The following is a 19,466-nucleotide window of genomic DNA, read 5'->3' as shown; positions in this document are numbered from 1 at the left end:
TCTCGCAGCTGCAGAATCCCCTGGCCCTCAAACCTAATTTATGACCCGGCAGACCCGCCACACTGAGGGAGTGGCCTCCGTATTCATGTATGTATTACACTGACCATGATGATTGATGACTGTCATTTTGCGCTTCCCTCCTACTGGGAATCAGGACTATAAACAAAGCAGCAACTCAGTTTACATGCAGCCCAGAGGAGAATCACTATAACGCATCACTCCACACACAGAGACACACACGCAGTACGCGTGCGTGCACACACACACACACACACACACACACACACACACACACACACACACACACACACACACACACGCACAATGCTTGTTCATTTACTTTTCCTGATCATCTTCACAGGTAAGATGCTGTCAGGCAGAAACCTTGTATCTCCATATTCTACATTGTTTTTTTGTAAATCAACGACCTACTTGATCATACTACAGCCTCACAAATGTAGCAAAAGTAGCAGAAAAGTAGATCTGCTACTTTTTATGCTTTTGAATCTGATGAAAAGTAACAGTTTTGGACATAATAACATAATAATAACGCAGACGACATGTAGAAAATAATGTGTGCATGCACTGTGAATTCCTGTATCCTGTTTATCTGTTATGTGTGCTACAACCAGTGTGATGTGATGAAGTCTGCTGTATAGCTTTGTCAAATCAATCACCTTTGCATGTTCTGTGTATTAACCCATAATCTAGAACTCTAGATTATTTGTCAGTGAAGACATGTGGAGGAAAGATTTTAATGCTGGTCTTGATTTGGATATAAAGAAGCTCTAGTGGAAACTGTGAAATATCTAACCATCTAGTAATAAACATCCTTCATATTCTGAGCGTTCACATTTAGCTCTTCTTGTCAAAATGCAATCAACGCATGTAGGCTTAAGAATACATGTGTACAATGAGTTACAGTAGTTCAGTCGAGAGTATATGAAGGCATGAATTGCCATCTTCAATTGTTTAGGGGAGATAAGGTTTGACCTTGGCAAAGAGTTGGGAGGGGAAAAAACTGGTTTTCACAATAGAGTCTGTCGAAAGCAATTGCAAACTCTCCATACTAGGACCACAATGGAAACATGTCCACAGGACATTTTGTATTATCCTTTTAGCCTAAATGTCTGACTCTACCTAATGCTATTTACATTCATGACTAATAACTAAGTATTCAATCAATCCATACTAAACCAAATTCTGCCAGGTTCAGCAGATTCTTTTACTGCAGCACCCATGACAACCCAGACCCCACCCGATGACCTGGATCCAACTGCAGGAGAAGGTGAGTACAATTGTGTTCAATAACAGTCAACAGAAATGTATACTGTAATGTTTGGGGGCACGACAACTGCCTACCCCAACCGACTCGATGCCGGGCACTGCACTACACTACACTGTAAATGTAGGCGGTTGAACAGCTTGTGACTTGGGTGGTGCTTTGTCCTTGATGCACTGGGCTTTGACTACACACCACTTTTTGTACAGTTCCTGGAGTGTGGGGAGCTCGCTTCCCATGATGCGCTCTGCCGATCACACTACATTCTGTTTATGCGGCAGTACAGTTCCTATAGGCCGCAATGCCTTTAACTGAGCTATTGTAGTGCAGCCTGAGGATGTAGTGTTCTCACGTGTGGTGTGTGTCTCCCATTTGAGCTCCTCCTCGATGTGTACTCGTCTCAGCGCCATCGATGAGGATGGGTGCATGATCTCTCCGCGGCCTCCTGAAGTCCACGATCAGCCCTTATGATGGTGTTTGAGTCATGTGTGGCTGTGCAGTCATACGTGTACAGGCAATAGAGGAGAGGGCTCAGCACACATCCCTGGGGTGCTCCAGTGTTGAGGGTCAAATGTGATTCTACCCATTCTCACCACCTGATTCCACTACATCTCAGATCCAAATATTGTACTTTTACTCAGCTACATTTATTTAGATACTAGTTACTTTGTAGATTTACCCACTTTGGCCCTATTCACCCATTTAGACTATTTGAAAATAGCCGATGTACAAGCTCACAATGCATCACATCTGCGTCGCAATGCGCCGCATTGTGAGCTTGTAGTTCGGCTATTTTCAAAAGATTTTTATACATTTGAAAACTTGAAATGGGACATTCTGCATAAAAAGTACTTTCTACTTTTGGTACTTTAAGTACATTTTGATACCAATACTTTCTACTTTTGGTACTTTAAGTACAAAAGTGGCGGTGGGGCGGCGGTGGCTCAGGGGTAGAGTGGCTGGATCGAACCCGGGCTGCTCCAGAGTTAGTGTCCTTGAGCAAGACACTGAACCCCTAATAGAGCACCGAAGTCTGACGTCACTTTCAGTAGAGGGCGCCAATACACAGGTTCATGTATTTTTGAGTGGTGTAAACCACTCCTACAACTGGCTTTTGTGTGCAGAAAAAAATGAGCATGGTTGCTATGTTCAAAATAATTTCTGACGTAATTAAATCACACCCGGGTGAACTGGATGACCGTAGCAACCATGCTCATTTTTTCTGCACAAAAAAGGCCAGTTGTGAAATCACATCCGGGTGTGATTTCATTACGTCAGATCAGAGCTGATCAGGCTATATAATACCTTAACTTATATAATAATAATGATTTCATTACGTCAGACATTACGTCAGACCACAGCTGATCATGCTATATAAAACCTTACACCACTCAGTTCACACGGGTGTGATTTTTTTAGTTGCATTGAGATCCCAATAGGGCGATTTTAGGTCGCTTCATATAAGAACTGTGTTTGAAAAATAAACCGACCACCCCGGCCTTTCTGTCAGGGGAGTGGCTGTGCGTCGTTAATGATGTCCATTCATATTTGATACAGCCAGTTTCTGGAGAAAATGGAATTAATGTGGGCGCAAAAGCCTTGAAACTACATATGAAGGCAATGTCACTGCTAATATACGTCACGCCCAGCCCAACACATTGCGTTCCTGAGATTCCTCGTTGACGTAAGCTCAGCTGGTGGTGACTCGACTCGTACTAACCACGAGACATTAAATATCAATAAAATAAAAATAAACTTAATTAACATTCAGTTTCTGTTGTGCGACGGGCAGCTGCAGCCACCCGCCTATACCGGAAATGTAGTCTCTGGGTTGTTTCACTCGTTTCTAACGCTTTTTTTGTTACTCTTTGGGTATATTTGTACATTTCCACCTTCAGTCGATGCTTCATATCCATATGAGTGAAAAGGACGGGGTGATCGGTTTCTTTTTCAAACACAGTTCTTATATGAGGCGATCTAAAATCCCCCTATGGAGATTACAATGCAAATAAAAAGTAGACGAACCTGTGGATTGACGTCCTCTACTGACAGTGACGTCAGGACTTCGGTGCTCTATTGCTCCTGATGTGCTGGTTGGTGCCTTGCATGGTTTCCATCGGTGTATGAATGTGTGTTACCAATTTTGATACCAATACCTTTGTACTTTTACTCAAGTACATTTTGAATTCCAGACTTTTACTTGTAACAGAGTATTTCTATATTGCAGTATTGATACTTTTACTTAAGTAAAACATGCAAGTACGTTTTCCACCACTGGTTTTGTTCTACTGGATTTCAGGTAAACAGGTGTGCAGTTTCCACAGTGTGGTAGAACACCTGGACATGAGAGCAGACAACAGGCTGTACAAGGCAACACGGCCCGTCCTGAACCACACACACCCCACCGTGGTGAATCTGTTCGTGGCGCCCACTGCTATCTTAGACGTGGTAAGTTGAAACATCACAACACCACAATTTGTATACTTAATTATATTGCATGTGTATCTCTAGGCTCTAGAATACATATTTCCACTTTGCAGTGGTGAAAAGTAACTACTTTACTGTTGTACTTCTATACTCCACTACAAGTTGTGAACTTGGACCTTCTGCAAAATGAGCACTTTTGCTTTTGGTAGACCTACTTTAAGTACATTTTGATGCCGATGGGTATACTTTTACTTGTGTTAATGTGAGTACTTATTCTGTCACGGCTTGTTTGTTATTTTTCGATTATGGGTTGTGATCGTCTGCTGGGAAATTCTCATCTGTGTATGTTTACTCATACTGTAGGTGGAGAAAGACCTGAAACTGGTTTCAAGCCTGTGGATTCTTACGGTGAGCTCTCTGCTTAGATATGGTCGCTGTAGGGTGGAAAGCTTGTACTGTACATCCAAAACCCTTAGGGAGGGCCTAGTGGAGAAGAGATCCAGTAAAAACCTTAGGGAGGGCCTAGTGGAGAAGAGATCCAGTAAGACCTTATAGGGCCTAGTGGAGAAGAGATCCAGTAAGACCTTATAGGGCCTAGTGGAGAAGAGATCCAGTAAAAACCTTAGGGAGGGCCTAGTAGCGAAGAAATCCAGTAAAAACCTTAGGGAGGGCCTAGTGGAGAAGAGATCCAGTAAGACCTTATTGGGCCTAGTGGAGAAGAGATCCAGTAAGACCTTATAGGGCCTAGTGGAGAAGAGATCCAGTAAGACCTTATAGGGCCTAGTGGAGAAGAGATCCAGTAAGACCTTATAGGGCCTAGTGGAGAAGAGATCCAGTAAGACCTTATAGGGCCTAGTGGAGAAGAGATCCAGTAAGACCTTATTGGGCCTAGTGGAGAAGAGATCCAGTAAGACCTTATAGGGCCTAGTGGAGAAGAGATCCAGTAAGACCTTATTGGGCCTAGTGGAGAAGAGATCCAGTAAGACCTTATTGGGCCTAGTGGAGAAGAGATCCAGTAAGACCTTATTGGGCCTAGTGGAGAAGAGATCCAGTAAGACCTTATAGGGCCTAGTGGAGAAGAGATCCAGTAAGACCTTATAGGGCCTAGTGGAGAAGAGATCCAGTAAAACCTTATTGGGCCTAGTGGAGAAGAGATCCAGTAAGACCTTATAGGGCCTAGTGGAGAAGAGATCCAGTAAGACCTTATAGGGTCTAGTGGAGAAGAGATCCAGTAAGACCTTATAGGGTCTAGTGGAGAAGAGATCCAGTAAGACCTTATAGGGCCTAGTGGAGAAGAGATCCAGTAAGACCTTATAGGGCCTAGTGGAGAAGAGATCCAGTAAGACCTTATAGGGCCTAGTGGAGAAGAGATCCAGTAAGACCTTATTGGGCCTAGTGGAGAAGAGATCCAGTAAGACCTTATAGGGCCTAGTGGAGAAGAGATCCAGTAAAACCTTATTGGGCCTAGTGGAGAAGAGATCCAGTAAGACCTTATTGGGCCTAGTGGAGAAGAGATCCAGTAAGACCTTATAGGGCCTAGTGGAGAAGAGATCCAGTAAGACCTTATAGGGCCTAGTGGAGAAGAGATCCAGTAAGACCTTATTGGGCCTAGTGGAGAAGAGATCCAGTAAAACCTTATTGGGCCTAGTGGAGAAGAGATCCAGTGAAAACTAAGAGATCACTACCAGTAATCAGTAATCTTTTTAAGGCATTTTGTTTACTTTAAACCAGGTAGATCCAAGCATGTTTCTTAAACTGTTAATAAGTGCATTAACGTCTAATATATCTCTGCTGTCGGGAGGAAACCACCTAACTCCAAAATGTTCATTTTTCAGGAAATGAAAAATATACATTTTTCAGGAAATTAAGAAAACCTTATATTTTTATATATAAGCTTGTATGAGCTTGTATATCAGCTGTTCTCTGTGCACTTTGAAGTATAAATGTCTCCTAGGGTGCTTTGGGGCGACCGGTCTTCACTTTTCGAAATTCCGGGGCGACCGTTCTTCACTTTTCGCGGGGGCGAGTTGGAAAAGGGGCGAGCGTACCTGTTACCCTCCTCACTAGCCAACACACAAGAGGAGGTTGAATTAATTGAAACCAGTGCTCCCCAAAACAACAGGTTTGGAGATCTGTTGGGAATTTATTACATGAAACAGTCACCCGTGCGCCCAGTCCCAATGTTTGTAAACAAATAATTGATCTATGTGGACTTTCCATTGAGGTATTATATATTCAATTCAACATAGCATAACAAGGTTACAGAAGTTGTGAAAAAACACATTTATTGGGAATTAGAATTGTAAAATATATCAGTGAAAGCTTATATCAAAACAGTGTTTTTGTTTAATTGAAAAGGTTACACAGTATGGCTTTAACATTTGTTGTAATTGTCATTCTATACTGCAGAGTTGGCTTAATGAGCACATATCCTGGGACCCCTCTAAGTTCTGTGGAATTGAGTGGATTTCTGTACCTGCTGAATGGCTGTGGAAGCCTGACATCATCATCGAAGAGAGGTATGGGCATATACATCACCACCCACCCATCCACTCACACACCCACCCACCCATCCATCCATCCACTCACCCACCCACCCACCCACCCATCCATCCACTCACACACCCACCCACCCATCCATCCACTCACCCATCCATCCACTCACCCACCCATCCATCCACTCACGGTGGATGGATGGGTGGGTGACCAACCCATCCACTCACCCACCCATCCATCCACTCACCCACCCATCCATCCACTCACCCACCCACCCATCCATCCACTCACCCACCCACCCATCCACCCACCCACCCATCCATCCATCCATCCATCCATCCATCCATCCATCCACCCACGGTGGGTGGGTGGATGGATGGGTGGGTGGATGGGTGGGTGACCCACCCATCCACTCACCCACCCATCCATCCATCCATCCATAATTATAGAGTAAAAAGTACAATATTTCTGTGAGATGTTTTGGAGTAGAAGTAAAAGTACTGCACATTTGGAAATGCTGTACTTAAGTACAGTCCTGGACAGCTGCAAAAGGGGATTAGCCTAGTTGGGTTGGAACAGGAGAGTCTGACAAACGGATGGAGCGAGGAGGCTCTCTACTGGCGGAGTCAGGTATAGCAGTGATGGACAGAGGGCGCAAACATTACACACAACATTACATGTCATCATCATTCATCACATGATGAAAAGTCAGAGGACAAGGGAGCAGAGCATCTGAGAGTGGCTACTGGAAATCATTCAAATGGCACAAGCAGAATGAAAAGGATGTGTTGTCTAAAAATGTGAAAACAGGGCCAAACACAGCCGGTTACCATGCTAACATCAGTGCACTGATTATATCATCATAATAATTAATAATCATTAAGATGAAGTGATTTATGCTGTTGTTGATATGTTGTGACAGTCATTGCGTATTAATGTTGATTATGATGTCTATCACGTTACCATTACGTTGTTGATCATCACATGCATGCCATGGCTGGCTCCGGGTAGAAGACAGAGTTGAGGTCATTTCAGATGGGCAGCGATTAACACGCCTAGTAATTCATTTTCATTGAGACCTGCAGGTTTTTTTGTATGCAAATTGAAATTGAGTGCATTGGTGACAACGCAAGTGTATTTACGTGGGCGCAGTCCCATGAAATTGTCGCGTACAATGTATGCTTGTGTTGTCGCGCTCCTCATGAGCAGACGTGGAGCAGACCTGTCCTTCATCCAGGCGATAACGCATACGGTATGCGTTAAATATGCGTTAAATGCACCTTTGCCCTCTATGCCCTCAGGCCTCACTACCCGGATACCTGACTAACTACCTAAAAACGACCTATACACGTCTTTTTTTATATTTTTTGTGATGATTTTTATTTTGTTGTTATTTTGTATGTGCGTGCGTGCGTGTGTCTTCCAGGTTAGAGAAGGATAAGGTTGTTCTAAGCCCCTACGTCTACATATCCTCCGATGGCTGGGTCAGTGCTGTGAATAAAGAAGTGGTGGTCAGCATGTGCAGGATGAACATCTACAAGTTCCCCTTCGACTCTCAGTCCTGCAACCTCACCTTTTCCTCTGGGATATATTACAGTAAGACAACTGTGTGTGTGTGTGTGTGTGTGTGACTGCTCATGTAACTAACGATTCACTCAACTCACCATATAGGATTCGAATCACAATACTATGTTCGATTCACGATACCATTTTTTTAAACACACATTTAATTTTCCAGACAAATGACTGAAAAAGTATGCCTGGAGAATATAGGGATGGGATGATATGAAATCAATGAATGTCATGATTAGTGTGGTACAAAATATTGGGATTAACAATATAAGCGTGATTTGCAAGGTTTGTAATTGATAGAAATTAAGTAAATACTCCTTAAAAACTTAAAATTGTGTTAATCACTTGATCCCTATTCTGGACAATCGTTTGCCAAAAGTATAGAAGGTTTAAGTGGAACTGAATTTGCATCTCAACAAATACATTTCGTCATTGTGTAGGCCTATGAGTCTGACAGAGGACAAGTTCACAATAAATCTAAATCTCTGTGATACGATTATTTTTGAGCCATTTGTTATATCACGATAAACTATAATAACGATTATCGTCCCATCCCTATAACCTGGAGTGTGGATTACCTTGTTGTTTCCTTTACCAGCCGACGAACTGGAGCTCAATACCTCGAAGAACGAAGACCTCAGATTTATAACCACCATGATGATTAGAGAAGAGTATGACTGGATGTTTGAGAACTTCACGTGCATGGAAACCAACCAGACGGAATACAGACAGCACAGCATTGTCTACACTGTAGGTATCGTTCATACAGGCTACACACGTTGAAGACCCCTGCTCTGTAGCCGCTAGCGAGCAGGGGTCTTCTATGTTGTTCAGGTCAAGGACCACTTAGCTGAGAGAGAGAGAGAGAGGTAGGTAACCCCCCACTACCTATTGTATAACAATTGTGTTGCACATTAAACGTTTTCCTATACTTGTTTGACAGCACTATCATCAGTGTTTGTTTTTTATTTTATTTATACATTGTCTTTGCCATTAACTCACTCATCTGGTCTTCTTTCGACATCATTTTTTCAATGGTACTCCCCACCAATGACTTCTGTTGACATATTTTGATGTTTTTATTGATTATGTTTGATCGCACTCTTCACCAGTGTCTGAATAGCTCTCGGTTGCTAGGTGATCGAGTAAATGTAACGTTTTTTACATAAATGTATCTCCCCCTGGCCCCCCTGTCAAAAATAGCTTAAATCGTTAAAACTAAGAAAGCAGCAAATGAAAAAAAAAGAAAGAAAAGAATGAACACTCATCTTTTACAATCTCTAATAACAACCTAAAACATAAACCTGAAAAAAACAAAAACAAAGTCGTCCTTTAAACCCTCTTAAAACCCTCACTACTTTGTAAACTTGACCTTTGGCTCCGTACTTGGTTCGCTCTTTTTTCCCCTCTACACCTAACCTCTTATATAAAATAGTCATATCTGCTATATTTCAGGCGAATGTGCCCTCCACAATAAGGATGCTCGGCTTCAAGTGATTCATGTAAAAAAAAAAGTTCCTATTACATAAATATTTGCCGTCACCCCCTGTAATAACTGAGCACCCCTGTTGAAGGCCCATGGGATTGCGTGTTTCCTGACCTTCGGACGTCTCCTCCTATAGGTCACCATGAAGAGGAAGGCTGTCCTCTACATCGTCAACTTCCTGTTGCCTGTCCTGTGCTTCCTTCTTCTAGACATAGCGTCTTTCCTGATCTCGGACGGCAGCGGAGAGAAGCTGAGCTTCAAGGTCACCGTGCTGCTGGCCGTCACCGTCCTACAGCTGATTCTCAACGAGATCCTGCCCGCCACGTCCAACAGAATGCCAATCATAGGTAAACATAACGCTGATGGGATTAGCGCTGGCCCAGAAGCAACACATCCAGTTCTGATGGGATTAGTGCTGGCCCAGAAGCAACACATCCAGTTCTGTTTACAGAGTTAGGTAAACGTAACGCTGATGGGATTAGCGCTGGCCCAGAAGCAACACATCCACTTCTGCTTACAGAGTTAGGCCCCGTCCACACGTAGCTGGTTATTTTTTTAAACTTAGCTTTTTTTCAAAATCTTTTTTTAAACTCCGGCCAAGGTGTAGATTTTTTAAAACTCAGTTTATGCGTCAGGACAAGACAAACTGAGGTTTTGCTGGCTCCACCACTTTAGCTATGTTTTCGTGTGGACGTAGACTGGGCCCTATTAAGCAAGACGAAAAACCCATGCGGTAATACAGATTTCGCCCTCGCTCTGCGCCTTTTCGTATTATGGAAAGCCGTGGTGAGCGCTCACTCATATGGAATACCACGTTCCTGCATAATTTAGCATTGGGGGAGTGTCCATATGTTACTTATTTTCGCTTTGCGCTATTTTGCTATTAAGCCCCTTGACCTAAAAACACTCAGCGCATACCGATTCCGCCTGGGTCTGACCACGTCTTAAAAGCAAAAAGCACTGTTTGATTTTACACTTGAGCGGCTCTGGAGTGCTGCTGGAGTGTTGCCATGTCTGTTTGCTGTTTATTATAAGCGGCTTCTTTTTCTGCAAAGTTGCTTGTAAATATTGGTAGTTGTGGTTGCTTTTCTTGTTTCTAAAGTGCTTATTTGGGCTTTTCTCCTAATGTTGTTTAAACCAGTGATCCTCACACAGCGACATTCCCATGTCAAGGACCCCCAGATGAATGCATTTGCCCAACTAAGCCAGTGACCCCCATGACAGATTTGTGTTTTTAAATGTTTCAATAACATTTTTCAAAAATATTCTTATTGTCACTTTTTTCAAAGATTACTTTTGAAAATAGCAGATCTACCAGCTCACAATGCATCACATTCATTCATTAAAACAATGAACTCTGACTGCAGGGGGATATATATTTATAATGATCATTATAACAATGTGTGGAAATTTTAATGTGGTGTCATTAAAAGGAATCTTGATATGGCAGACTCACTATCTAGAAAATAAAAACATGGCACTTCATTTAAAATAGGTTGTAGACCCCTGTTATATGTGATTCTTTTGGGAGTATGTTTATAGACCTATTTACTTGTTTCTATGAGACATGGCAACAGCGAGCTTTCTGGCTTTCTCGTTGAGATTATAAAGGGTCATATATCGCTCATTTCTAAGCCTTTTTTAAAAATTAAAACATCTCCATAATCACTGGGAAGTTTGCTTTCATACGCTGTATCACACCCGACTCAATTCTTCTTCAATAAAATGCTACGAGCGAAGACCATAACATTGGGGCCGCAGCAATACGCATGGCGCACGTATGGCATTTCAACTCATTCCTTCGTCGTGACTCGAATTAAATAAAATAAAATAAACGTTATTTTACTGGTGTTTTTCAATAGAAACAAATAAAGAGCGTGTGTGCAACAGTCAGTGCATATACGTGCATGCACTATAGGCTATATTTCCTCCTTGTCGGGATGGTGAGCTGAGCTCTTCACAGCCCGTTTGTCTTTCATATTATTCTTATAATATTTGATATTATAAACACTCATGGTTCTCTCATTTCTCAGCCGTTTTTTAAAATGTAAAAATCCCCATATTCCTTAGGAATCTTGCTTTCATTCGCTGTATGGTACATGGTTCTATTTGTATCGAATTAAACAATATCAAACGAACTTGTATGTTCGGGGGTTAGACGATTCTGGGAACATTAATAATAATAATAATAATAATAAAACTTTATTTGTATAGCACCTTTCATGACATGAAATGCAGCTCAAAGTGCTTTACACAAAAAAGAAAAGAAAAGCAGGGCATAAACAATACAGTGAGGACATGAATAACATTTTTTTAAAAAGACAGATAAATCAATTAAAAGCAAGGGTGTAAAAGTGGGTCTTGAGCTGAGCTTTAAAAATGTCTACAGAGGCTGCCTGTCGAAGGTACAGTGGGAGTTTGTTCCACGCCGTCGGCCCGTAGAAGCAAAAAGCTGCTTCCCCGTATTTTTTAGTTGCCATTTTTTTAGGCAAAGCGAGCAGGCCAGCAGTGGAAGACCTTAGGGGGCGGTTTGGGACATATTTCGGCAGGCAGTCATGTAGGTAGGAAGGTGCGAGACCATTGAGAGCTTTATAAACAAGTAAAAAAAAATTAAAATCAATCCTAAAAACAACCGGAAGCCAGTGCAATGAGGCCAAGACTGGAGTAATATGTTCTCTCATCTTAGTTCTAGTTAAGACTCTGGCTGCTGCATTTTGGACAAGTTGTAATCTGTCAGTTGATTTCTTAGGCAATCCAGAAAAAAGTGCATTGCAGTAATCAAGCCGAGAAAAAACAAAGGCGTGGATTAGCGTTTTTGCATCGTCCAGTGACAAATAGGCTCTGATTCGTGCAATATTTCTAAGATGAAAAAAGGCAATCTTGGTAACATGATTAATGTGTGAATTAAAATTCAGTTCAGAATCAATAGTGATCCCCAAGTTCTTTACTGTACTGTTACTTTCTACAGTCAGGTTGCCAAGTCTGCTTTTTATCGATTCTTTCTGCTCACTAGAACCGATTATGAGAACTTCTGTCTTATCCTCATTTAGCTTGAGAAAGTTCTCACTCATCCAGCATTTAATGCTAGACAGACAGGTCAACAGCGGGTCTAAGGCACAGAGATCATCTGGATCTACAGAAAGATAAAGTTGGGTATCATCAGCATAGAAATGAAAATTGACTCCGTGATTGGTAATGAGTTCTCCCAATGGCAGTATGTACAGGGAGAATAACAGAGGACCAAGAATTGAGCCCTGTGGAATACCAGAACTGATGTTGTGTTTGTCTGAGTCAAACTCAGCTAGATTGACAAAATAGCTTCTGTTTGTTAGGTAGGAGGAAAACCAGGACAGGGCCGTGCCAGACAGGCCTACCCAGTGCTCCAGACGCTGTATTAAAATTGAATGGTCAATCGTGTCAAATGCAGCCGTTAGATCTAGAAGTAAAAGAACGGAAACATGTTTCTTGTCAGCAGACACCCTAAGATCATTCATTACTTTTACAAGTGCTGTTTCTGTGCTGTGGCCTTTCCTAAAGCCAGATTGGAATTTGTTATGCACATTGTTGTTCTGTAGAAACACATCCAATTGATGAAAGATGCATTTTTCTAAAACCTTGCCCAGAAAGGGCAGATTAGAAATGGGTCGGTAGTTACCCATCACAGAGGGATCAAGATTGTGTTTCTTGAGTAAGGGCCTAACTACAGCCGTCTTCAGTGAGTCTGGAAAGACGCCTGATTGTAGAGAGCTGTTTACAATTTTTAGGATATCTCCAATCACACTGTCTAAAACCTCTTTGAGAAAGGTGGTGGGAATTGTGTCCAATGAACAGGAGGATGATGTCATCTGAGATATGGTTTTTCGGAGTTCGTCTTCATCAATTGTACAGAAAGACAATAGGCTCCCCCTGGAGAGATCAACCCTGGCACCATTAGCTGCTGTTAGAGGGCTTGAGCTAGCAGCAGCACCATTCATAATATCAGCTCTAATGTTACAAATTTTGTTATCAAAAAAGCATGCAAACTCATTACACTTAGCTTTAGAGGCCGGGAACGACTGCTTGTAGGACTGGGGGGGGTTTAAAAGTCGTTCAATGGTAGAGAATAAGACTCTGGCATTTTTCTTGTTCTCATTAATAATGCCAGAGACATTACGCATGGATTGCCAATTTGCCAGCCAATGCTGCGTATCTACTCGCAGTTCCATTCCGATCTGAAAGGTAGGCCTATAGGTAGGTGCCATTTCAAAGTCTTAGTTATTCATTTATGAATCAAATCAACTAGAATAAAGATTTTTACAGCTGTTTTTCATGCTTAGAACAGAAACAAATTAAGTGATGATGTGCGTATATCTCCATCCCTTAGCATATGGCTGCGCCGCTGTAATGAATTTCCAATGAAAACTGCAAGTTACTTAACAAAATAGAGACATAGGCCTACAAGCTATGCACATCATGGCATGTGACAGCTTGTGGATCTGTTCTTTTGAGGCATAAAGGTGACAGCATGCAGTGCAATATGAATAATTAACCCAAATGTGACAAAGTCATGTCATGTCTATGGTGCCAGTCTGCAGAAATGTAATACCACATTCCATGAGGACATCAGCTGGTGTCGTAAAGAGAATAGTACGGACATGTTCATTGGGTAAGCCTCAAAACTCCCTGAAACACTCCCATGACTAATTCAAGGCCGTTTTGCTCACACCACGGGGTGTCGAAAGCGCTTCTTACCTGGCCCATAATTGTAATATGACATTGCACACGCCCCCACGTCTTAAAAACTGTAAAATTATATGTAATTAGATTCCACTTGCTTAATAGGGCCTCAGAGACTTTTGTAAACAGGCCCGTGTTGACGCGGAAATTAAAAAAAAACATAAGTCTCCGTTTATAAGAGATACCTGTATACGTGTGGACAACGTCTTCATTTCGTAGACCAAAACAACAAAAACGGCTGACTAATAGCTATGATGGTCTCAAACTATAAAAACGAAATGTGTTTTAGTGTTTGGTCCAACGTACTAACAGTCTGGCATTAGTCTGACTACCCTACCCCAAACCCTAACCTAGCCCTAACCTCACAAGGAATTAAGCCACTCGTTAATTTTAACCTGCCACTGGTTAGTTTTAACCTGCATGTCGGGAGATACAGGTTAGTTTTAACCTGCCACAGGTTAGTTTTAACCTGCAACAGGTTCGTTTTAACCTACCGCAGGTTAGTTGTAACCAGCCATGCATGTAGGGAGCAACGGTGTTGTCGGACTAATGCCTGTCGTACTGTTGGTATGTCTAACCAACCTATGCACTGGCCTATGCTTGGTTGCGTGCGGCTGTCACATTCACAAAATAGCTGATCTACAAGCTCACAACACTTCTGTGCTGCGTTGTGAGCTTGTAGATCTGCTAGTTTTTTGGTAACCAGTTTATAAATCAAGGCACTACAACACCATAAGACCTGCCAAAATTCGGTAATTTTAGTCGATTAAATCAATACTAGAATGGCGGTTGAGGGCGCGCGGTGACCACCCCGTGTCGGGGCCCACTGTTGTTGTCGGACCTGCTGGGGCGAGTAGGACGAATGCTCTCGGTTGGGGAGATAAAAGAGGCATGTTTGGTACCTGCTTGGTCCTGAGGTTCGGGACCCATCCCTATACAGCACACAGTATTATTTGATGCAATGTATTAGCAATGTATTTAGACATTATTATGATTACACGTTATGCTTACATATCATCAAATTGTGTCCTGCTCACAGCAATGTACTGCTGTGGGAGCTTTGCTCTGATGTTGCTAAGTCTGCTGGAGACGATTCTAGTGGTGTATCTGTTGGAAAAAGACTCCCAGAAGACAGAGACGGACAAAGACCACAACCTGAAGGAGGACAAGGCCCGAGGCCACAGCAGTGACAGAGGTGAGACATTACAACACTGTCAGGAACTCCGAAGCAAACGCAGGAAACCAAGGAGAACAGTTACGACCAAAACCCACATTAACACAAGCACACATCATAAACAGACACAACATCTCAACACATTCTGAACAAACGTGACAATGGACCCCAGGTGCACCGTGCACACCCAGGACCATAATCCTTGCCTGGTCCCAACTGGCCATGATTCACATTGGCCTTGACTCTTCCACATCCGAGTACACTTCATTCAACTGTATTCAATGCTTTCACATTGCATCGATCCGTATCCGAGTAAACTTCGATCGGTCCTGAGACTACCTCCAAGCAGTCCCGGGAATGGTTGGGTGATCCACTCCTGGGAACGGTACGCAATATTCACACTACCACACAACATCTGCCAAGTGGTCCTGAGTGTGCACCCGGTACCATAGTGTGAATCTGCCCTCAGAGCCCTCACAATACCCTACTTGTAATATTGTGAGTCATATACAGTAATTATCTATATGTGGACTGTGTGTCGTTTCAGAGAGGACGTATAAGTGGTGTCCATGCTTTTACAATGTCCCTGGTGGTGATGATGGAGACACACATGAGCTTCAGACTGCGGCTGAAGAGGTTAGCATGATGCCACTATTGTTTGTACATGTCACCATGTGTGTAGTGCAGTGGTTTTCATCCAGTGGTCTGGGGACCACCAGTGGTCTTCTTTGAGGTGGTTCCAGATGGTCCCCAGGTAAATGATGGAGAGTTGGTAACCTAATTGACCTGATCTTTGTGTGTAAACCACTCCTACAACTGGCTTTGTTAGTCTGTCTGTCTGTGCTAAAAAAATGAGCACGGTTGCTATGGTCACCCAGTTCACACGGGTGTGATTTCATTACGTCAGACATTACGTCAGACCACAGCTGATCAGTCTATATAAGACCTTACACCACTCAGTTCACACGGGTGTGATTTTTTTGTTAAACATCTGCATTACTTAATCATGACCAATACTCAAATCGTATTGGTCATGCCTCCATGTCTTTAAGTGAAGTCATAAGACCTGTTACTTAAGAACACGCAAAATGGGGCCCTTTAGTTCTAACGGGTTAAATCTCATCAAATGGTGATCCGTGGCTAAAATACAGAATAAATAATGGACCTTGACATGAAAAAGTTGTAAAACCACTGCTGTAGTGTACATGATTGAGGGGGAGTGAGACACAGACAACCACTGCTGTAGTGTACATGATTGAGGGGGAGTGAGACACAGACAACCACTGCTGTAGTGTACATGATTGAGGGGGAGTGAGACACAGACAACCGGGTGTATTAGACACAGACAGCTCTCCATATATGACAGGCGGGTACAACTAAACGGGTAGTGCATAACCGGGTGGAGCGTGCATTCCCAACTTGCATTATTCCCGACTTGCATCGTTCCTGAGTAGGCAGACCGATGCCCAGGTCTAGTATATGAAAACGTAAGTGAAAAAACACCATGCCCATCATAAATTAGAAGGACAATCAGTCACCAGAACCGAGGACTTTCAATTAATCTAAGATTAAAATGGAGTTTACAATGTTACAAAGTTAAGTTACAATGAGTTTATAATACAAGAGGGAGGGGGGGGGGGGGGGGTGTGTCTAATAAAATTGATAATATCAATTAAAACCAGAGTAGATGTTAAAATGAAAATAATTGTTTTAAAAGTGAAATACCCTTTAATAAACACTATATATAATCTAATCTAACCTAATGTAATGTAATGTAATCTGTTTCAGCACGCCAATCAATCCCATGGATTCCGGATGATCCTGGATGAGTTGAGAAATCTGGAGAAGAATGTGCATGTGCTCTTTAAAAGCAAAGAAGAAGGTGGAGGCAGGCCTGGTTACTGGAGCAGAATGGCCATGAGAATCAACAAAGCCTTCTTCATTGTCTATGTGACAACAGTCGTGGTGTTTCTGATCGTCATCTATAACAAATGGAATCCTGAATACTAAAACCAGACAAGCTGCAGGTATAGAGCAGTGGAAACTATAGGCTACTATAAAAACTGGTCAAACACTGGCCAAATTGTCAAAATATACAGTAAAAAATCACACCCGTGTGAACTGAGTGGTGTAAGGTTTTATATAGCATGATCAGCTGTGGTCTGACGTAATGTCTGACGTTAAAGATCTTTGGCTAGGTAGACTCGTCTTCTGATGTGATGATTTGTGACCATGAAGTTGATTCAGCTGGAGTTTTTGTCCGATGTGAGGTATTATATAAGGTAAATATTATATAGCCTGATCAGCTCTGATCTGACGTAATGAAATCACACCTGGATGTGATTTCACAACTGGCTTTTTTTGTGCAGAGAAAATGACCACGGTTGCTACGGTCATCCAGTTCACCCGGGTGTGATTTAATTACGTCAGAAATTATTTTTAACATAGCAACCATGCTCATTTTTTTCTGCACACAAAAGCCAGTTGTAGGAGTGGTTTACACCACTCAAAAAGAGGCAAACACTTGTGAAAAAATCTGATCTACAAGCTCCCAACAACTTCATGTGAGTATATACTAATTATTATTATTTATGGTCATTTTTGGCATAGTCCCACTCCCCAGTCCAACTATTATTTTGGGGGGTCCCCAGATCGAATATTATCATCAAAGTCTGATGTCACTTCAGTTACACCCCTGAATCATGGAGTATTTTTTGAGTGGTGTAAACCACTCCTACAACTGGCTTTGTTAGTCTGTCTGTGCTCAAAAAATGAGCATGGTTGCTACGGTCACCCAGTTCACCCGGGTGTGATTTCATTACGTCAGACATTACGTCAGATCAGAGCTGATCAGGCTATATAATACCTTACACCACTCAGTTCACACGGGTGTGATTTTTTAGATGACATAGTAAATGACAGAGTTACCGTGTGGGGGTCCCCAGGGGGGTCCAGTACTCTACCCCATTTGTATGGGTCACAAATAAAATATGCATTTATTTTGTTTGGGAATCCCTTCTATACTGTATATCGTCGCTGTCGGGAGGAAACCACGTAACTCAAAATGTGATATGCTATTGAACACCCTTTACGTCTGTGTGTTGGTTAAACAAATATTTAATCAATGAAAAGTATTGCTTCGGACAAAACCTCTTAACTCCATTGGACCCTCAAGCATCACGCATCTGTGACTAATGGCTTAATACGCACGCACGTAGGCTCACCTCGAAAATAGCCAATCTAAGCTCACAATTTTGCGTCGCGTCCTCAACGTGTTGTTGTGAGCTTGTAGATCTGCATCTGCTATTTTCGGAGCTGCCAACTCCACCACCTCTCCCCCTCTCATGCAAGTAATTGATAATATATTAGTCACAATACCAACTTTGATGAGGCAATATTGTATTGTTTTAAAAATATAAGGTTTTCTTCATTTCCTGATGAATGTATGTTTTTAATTTCCTGAAAAATGAACATTTTGGATATGGTATATAGAAATGTATGAACAATGATTATAATAATCAGTTAATCAGTGGTGATGAAATGTAATGATGGTTTTATTTATCAATCAATACTTTATTTAATATAAAACACATACAGTACAGTAGAAATATTTGTTTTAAAAAGAAATACAGGTTTTCAATGTCTAACATGCAGACAAGTCTGCCAATGCTTCCACAATTTGGAAGAGAATCTATTCTATACGAACTGTATACAGGGTTAGTCAAAGCAGTAATGATGTCATTATCTGACTCCGTTGCTCTACACATACATTTATACATCAAGTTTCTTAAAACTTAAAAAGTTCACCCTGACACTTACAATCATGACTAGCAGTGGAGCTTCTTGGCACTCTCATGCTCTCTTACTAATTTCAACTGTACAACATTTAAAACGTCTAAAACTCATATAACACATTTCAAATCGAACCACTTGAACCCTATAACCTTATTGAGAATGAAAATATTTAGTGGTGGATGAAAACACACACACACACACACACACACACACACACACACACACACACACACACACACACACACCATTTAGGCCAGTGGTTCTCAAACTTTTTCATGTAAATGTATAGAGGTTATGCGCATGCATAAAGTGAATGGCAGATCGAGTGGCAAAGTGAGTGACAAAGTTAATTTAATGTTGTTTAAAGTCATTTAATGCGATCAAATAGGACTTTTATGTGTGGATGTATGCGATGTCAAGGCCAGAAAGTAGTTTTTTTGCCACTCAGTAGGCGTTCCAGCATAACTTCCGGGTATGATGATGATGTCACACGCATACCCTCTATTGGCCGCAAACCC

General features: G+C 41.9%; 1 protein-coding gene across 1 annotated transcript; it reads left to right on the top strand.

Annotated features, from left to right (window-relative positions):
- The first annotated feature begins 314 nt into the window (after positions 1–314).
- Positions 315–17,220, top strand: LOC306921193 (5-hydroxytryptamine receptor 3A-like). Its single transcript, XM_079498306.1, has 11 exons — positions 315–361; positions 1,211–1,288; positions 3,582–3,730; positions 4,073–4,117; positions 6,119–6,228; positions 7,632–7,801; positions 8,376–8,527; positions 9,400–9,610; positions 15,019–15,174; positions 15,701–15,789; positions 16,942–17,220. The coding sequence occupies exons 1-11, from the start codon at positions 325–327 to the stop codon at positions 17,161–17,163; spliced, it is 1,419 nt and encodes a 472-aa protein (XP_079354432.1). The 5' UTR covers positions 315–324; the 3' UTR covers positions 17,164–17,220.
- Positions 17,221–19,466: the final 2,246 nt, after the last annotated feature.

The sequence above is a fragment of the Electrona antarctica genome (genome assembly GCF_951216825.1).
Source record: "Electrona antarctica genome assembly, chromosome: 4".
Lineage (NCBI taxonomy): Eukaryota > Metazoa > Chordata > Actinopteri > Myctophiformes > Myctophidae > Electrona > Electrona antarctica.
This window is presented reverse-complemented; position numbering and strand designations above follow the sequence as displayed.

Excerpts from the sequence above, each read along its gene's own strand:
- LOC306921193 (XM_079498306.1), top strand. The coding sequence starts at position 325 with ATGCTTGTTCATTTACTTTTCCTGATCATCTTCACAG. Across the intron at positions 362-1,210 it reads TTTCCTGATCATCTTCACAG|GTTCAGCAGATTCTTTTACT; the intron begins GTAAGATGCTGT and ends AAATTCTGCCAG. Across the intron at positions 1,289-3,581 it reads GGATCCAACTGCAGGAGAAG|GTAAACAGGTGTGCAGTTTC; the intron begins GTGAGTACAATT and ends ACTGGATTTCAG.